The 5,237-nt window shown below is 32.8% G+C and overlaps 1 protein-coding gene across 1 annotated transcript in view; it reads left to right on the top strand.

The window, feature by feature from the left end:
- The window catches only part of LOC106868133 (collagen alpha-1(XXI) chain), a 57,721-nt gene extending 52,967 nt beyond the window's left edge, over positions 1 to 4,754 (top strand). The window contains exons 6-7 of the mRNA XM_052967676.1: positions 3,928 to 3,969; positions 4,702 to 4,754. Of these exons, the coding sequence (XP_052823636.1) occupies positions 3,928 to 3,969; positions 4,702 to 4,754 (95 nt within the window). The remainder of the gene's footprint in view (positions 1 to 3,927; positions 3,970 to 4,701) is intronic.
- Positions 4,755 to 5,237: the final 483 nt, after the last annotated feature.

The following is a 5,237-nucleotide window of genomic DNA, read 5'->3' on the forward strand; positions in this document are numbered from 1 at the left end:
TTCTACCTTGACTTTTTTCCACATATATTCATATATATATATATATATAAATATACCGGAGTAAGCACATGAAATGTGCAACAAGGTGGAAAAAAAAGTACTCAAATACCAGAGGTAGAGTAATATGCTTTATTTAAAAGCAGCAGAAATATAACGAAAAAACCCGTTACTCTAACGGTTTTTTTCGTTATATTTCTGCTGCTTTTAAATAAAGTATATATATATATATATATATATATACACACTAATATAAGTGTGTGTGTATATTGTTGCTGCTACGGATTTTATCATTCTTTGATTGTCCAATCAAGTAAACGGAGCAGTATCACAGAGCAACGTTTACATGTCAAACGTTATGGATAAATTATTCGACATGGTGCGTATGATAGAATATTAGTAGGTAGTTTTTATAAAAAAACAAACGATCAAAAAATTAATATCAATTTCAAAACATATACGCAGTTGTTTGTATGTACGTAGGTGTACAATGTGTATGTTTGACAAATGTTTGCCGTATCATTTCTTTATTTCATTTCATATATTATAATATTTCATTTCTTCACATTTATAAATACTACCCACTTTGTTCTGACATAGGCAACGCCTGTATCCAGAATATTTACTCTTCACACTGTGCTCTGTTATACAGCCTTATTTAGGTAATTATGCATGCATACATACATACATACATACATACATACATACATACATACATAGGCTCAATGGTCTCTTCTGAATATGTCTCCATCAGTTTAGTAATTTTCTTCACCTATTGAAACATCTCAAGTCTTAAGTTATTGAAAATGTTGAATATTAGGAAATATTGGCTTATTTATAAGAAGAATCCTTCTTCTGTATTGTCCTGCTGCTATGTCTTCTAATAGAAACATATTTGATTTTATTGAATTTTTTCTTAGAATTGATTTATTAAAAAATATTTAAAAAAGACATCAATTCACAACCCACTAGATTTTAGAAGAAAAAATACGTTCTTTTTAATCTTAGCCACAGTGTTTTACTGTTCTGATTATCTATTGCAAACATTTTTCCATATTCTTGGGTTCCTACGCACACATTCTCATTAATTCCTTTGCTGTTGAGCGCATTGATGATGAATAGACAAAGTAAACATTGTAAAAAGTGAAAAAAACTTGTACGTAGATATATGCTAGCTTACTGTATGTTAACTAGACACAGTGATGAGGCTAAGTCACAGCGGGAAAGATGTTTAGAATTAAAGTGGTTGAAATAGAGAAGCGGGAGGCGAAACGCGGCGAATAAAAAGAAAAGAAAGAAGTTGAAGAAATTAAGTGAAACTGGCAAGAGAACGAGATGAGATGAAACGGAAACCGAATTCTACTGAAAACCCCAAAATACAACCACGGTGAAAGATTTTTTGATTGAAATTTGTCATTTTTATTATTTGATACGTGATCCCTACCCTTAAACCGGAAAATAAAGCATCTCGGTGAGATTAATACAATTAATATTTAGTTTGAAAATGCGAACGTATATAGTTGAGAAGAAATATCAGCTGATAGACTTTCAAGAGCGACGGTTTTAGGAAGAAATGTTTCGTCAAAGTTGTTAGTTCAGCGTACATGGCTTATAAAAGAGATTCAGAACCAAAATCGAGTTTGGAGTAATTTGGAATTATTTTTCTTCGTTTGTGTTTCCTTTATTAGAGATCTTTGCCTAAATTTGACGAACACAGATACCCTACGCTCGCGCACGCACACACACACACACACACGCATACACGCACATATAGACACATATGCACATGTATGCCTGCATGTGTATAGATATACATGTGCCTATACACACACATATACATATGTGTGTGTATGTATATATATATATATATATATATATATATATATATATATATATATATATATATATATATATATATAGAGAGAGAGAGAGAGAGAGAGAGAGAGAGAGAGAGAGAGAGAATATGAGTGATTTAGTTCACGTGTGATCTAAATTAATAGGTACGCTGAGTAAGTGCTATAGTTGGTCGTCTTTTAGGTTCCAAGTTCCCACCTGAGGCCAGATCTAGTGATCCGTATTAGGGCTCCGTTATAGCAGGTATATATTATATTAGAGGAAAAAGCAAAACTAAGGCAGAACGAGTATCTCAAGTCATTTAGAATAATTCAATTAGGGTATGGTGAATTTGAAGTCTTTCAGCCGTTTCTGGGATAACCCAAGTGGTTGGTTCGCATGTCCGTGCACTGGGTATTCTGTCATCAGAGACGTGGTATGAATATTTTAGACACGGAAAATTTAAAGTTTACAGGAGTAGAAAAGATTCACATTTTATAAGGAATGGAATAGAAGAATGAAGGAATAAACAGAATATAGGGTAAAGGTAGAACACGGGTGAGGGGGGAGAATAAGCAAAATGTAAGTTAGTACTAGAGCGCAGAATGTTCCTGAAGGTCGGCAATGGTCTTCCTCGGTCACGAGTGGACGGCCACCATGTATGTATGTATGTGTGTATGTAAAGTGATCAAATATCACTCCGGTGACCAATGTGGAGCAGCTCATCCATAAAAAAAATAATAAATAAAATAAAATAATATATATAAAAAGATAAAAAATAATATAAAAAATAATATATATATATATAAAATTAAAATTGGCTGGCCTCAAATCTCACCTGCAAACCCATGGAAAACAAATTTCAACCAGTTATTCTGGTTATATGTCTGTGCACACATTTGAATGTGGTGTGTGCCAGAGGGTTTGCAAATCCAATGGAGGTCTTAAAAGACATGTTAGGATCCACAATGATGTGGTTTAAAAAGCCACATCAGACGCCATGAAAGGGCTAAAGTGTAGGTGCAGGAGGTGGTCAAACTCTGTGTAAGGAGTAGACAACCACCACCATGTATGTATACATGTATGTATGTACGTATGTGCAGAAAATAAGGACTCTTTGAGAAAGGAAAGGAAGGCTAAGGAAAATATATCCAAGTCTCTGAAAACTGCGAGGAATAAAACTACATTGTCTATGGTTTTTCATTTTATTATTGCTGTCATCTGCACGTTTCATTATTATCTTGCTTGCAACTGTATGCTATTAATTACCTTAAAACTATGAGAATCTGGAAAATGTCAAAATTTTCTTGGATTAGATAAGATATACTACACCCACTTATAGATTACCACAATTTATATTCTGATAAAATACTAAACCCACTAATTTGAGAGTACACTGCTCGTAAATTTTCATTCTTATTATTTTTAAAATGGTCTTTCTCGTATCTTAAAAACATCAAAATTTTCTCGTATTTTTATTGATGTACTTTTTTTTTAATTTCATGTTACATTTTATGTACTTTTTTGCACTTCTTTAATCAGAAAGGGAACTGTCAATTTGAAACTTTTCTATAAGATAAATTCAATGAGTGAATAGAATACAGGTTCCATAAAACTATTCTTAGTTAGCCTCACAAGTATTATCGTCTGACAAAAGTACTTGCTTTTATTGTTTATGATACCTAATCTAAAGAATAATAGTTTTTCCTTCACTACATATTCAGAATTCAAATTGACAAAGAGATCTCCTGAAAACGAACAAAGTTGAATATTTCTCAGATAACTGAAGCATAGATAGATGTTCTCATGTTACTCTGCTTTGATATTAATCTCATTCAAGGCGGAAATCTGGCGGAATCATTAGCACGCCGGGCGAAATGCTTAGCGGCATTTCGTCCATCCTTATGTTCTGATTTCAAATACCGCCAGGGTTAACTTTGCTTTTCATCCCTTTAGGGAGGTCGACAACAGAAGTGCCAGTTGAGTGCTGGAGTCGATGTAATCGACTTAGCCCCTCCCCTCAAAAACTGCTGACCTTGTGCCAAAATTTGAAACTGATATTAATCACATTCTTTCTTACTCATGTATAAACAACAGTCACAACATTTGCTGGACCAGCCATGCATATTGAAGCAAAAGGTAAACATGCAATGCAGATGATTTTCTTAATAAGAAGTACTGTATCCAATCAGTGTTGAATGTTAAAAGGCATCTATTCAATAATGAAGCAATTATCAGTTGACTTCAAGTTAGTTTGTTAGTTTGACGTTATCCATAATCAATTTTTTTTTAATACATGTAAACCTACGTGAGCTTGTGTGTGCGAAAATATGTACATATAAAAGCAGCCTCGCTGTCATTACTTATTTTACAGGAATCTGCATTAAATCTGACATGTAGATATACATACGTACATACATACAGGCAAGGCACACATATGTACACTCACAAACACACACACATACACACGCGTGCACGCACACGCACAAATACATACATACACACGCGCGCGCGCGTGCGCACACACACACTCATTATATGTTAGTAGTTGTAGGAATAATTGCAGGAAATTAATTATTACTCTCATCCACCTAAGTGACGCAAAAGAAATAATATTTAAAAAATATAGTAAAATTTATGCAGTTTAGAGTCACATTTCAAAAATCACTGTTTTGTTGAATTTTAATTTTATTGTATAACACAGATTTAAGACAAAATGTTTTAGAAAATCATTTTCTTAACATTTATGATTCGTATTGCCTCATTGAAAAGGAGAATGAAACAACGAATAAATAACATCGTTGCAAAATACGCTCAGCCAAATTTCTAAAGTACATTCTTTCCTATCATTTTTTTTTTTCTGTTGACCAGTTTCCGGAAGTGGTAAAGGCCAACAAACTCGCACAGATACTCGTGGTAATTGATAATATTTTCGCATTTATTATTTCTGTCCATGCACAACTAAGAAAAAACATGGACATTGCACATAATATCACATTATTTCTTAACCACGAATTTAAATTTTATATTCTATTCTAAATATAACAGCACAGTACTAATTCTCGTATAAGCACTATTATCACGTATAATGAGTTACAAGCATTTGTGAAAACCATAAATCATATTTGTATGAGTATGTCTGCGTCTTTGAACATCAGATATTATACTGCACCAGCAGTAGCTATAGCTACAAATGCATGAAACAACAGACCTGCTTAATGCACCAAGTCAATAGATAAAATCATCAATCAAATTATTTTTCGCATTTAAAGTATTTCAACAATCATACAGTATTTACTTCAAGGCTACAATTTACGTCTACACTCGAGGAAAATGTTTTAAATATTTAAGGATATATGAGTAACATTAAAAGTAATTAAATTTTTGATCATTTAATCAGAAAAAGT

Source organism: Octopus bimaculoides, chromosome 4, assembly GCF_001194135.2.
Source record: "Octopus bimaculoides isolate UCB-OBI-ISO-001 chromosome 4, ASM119413v2, whole genome shotgun sequence".
Classification (NCBI taxonomy): domain Eukaryota; kingdom Metazoa; phylum Mollusca; class Cephalopoda; order Octopoda; family Octopodidae; genus Octopus; species Octopus bimaculoides.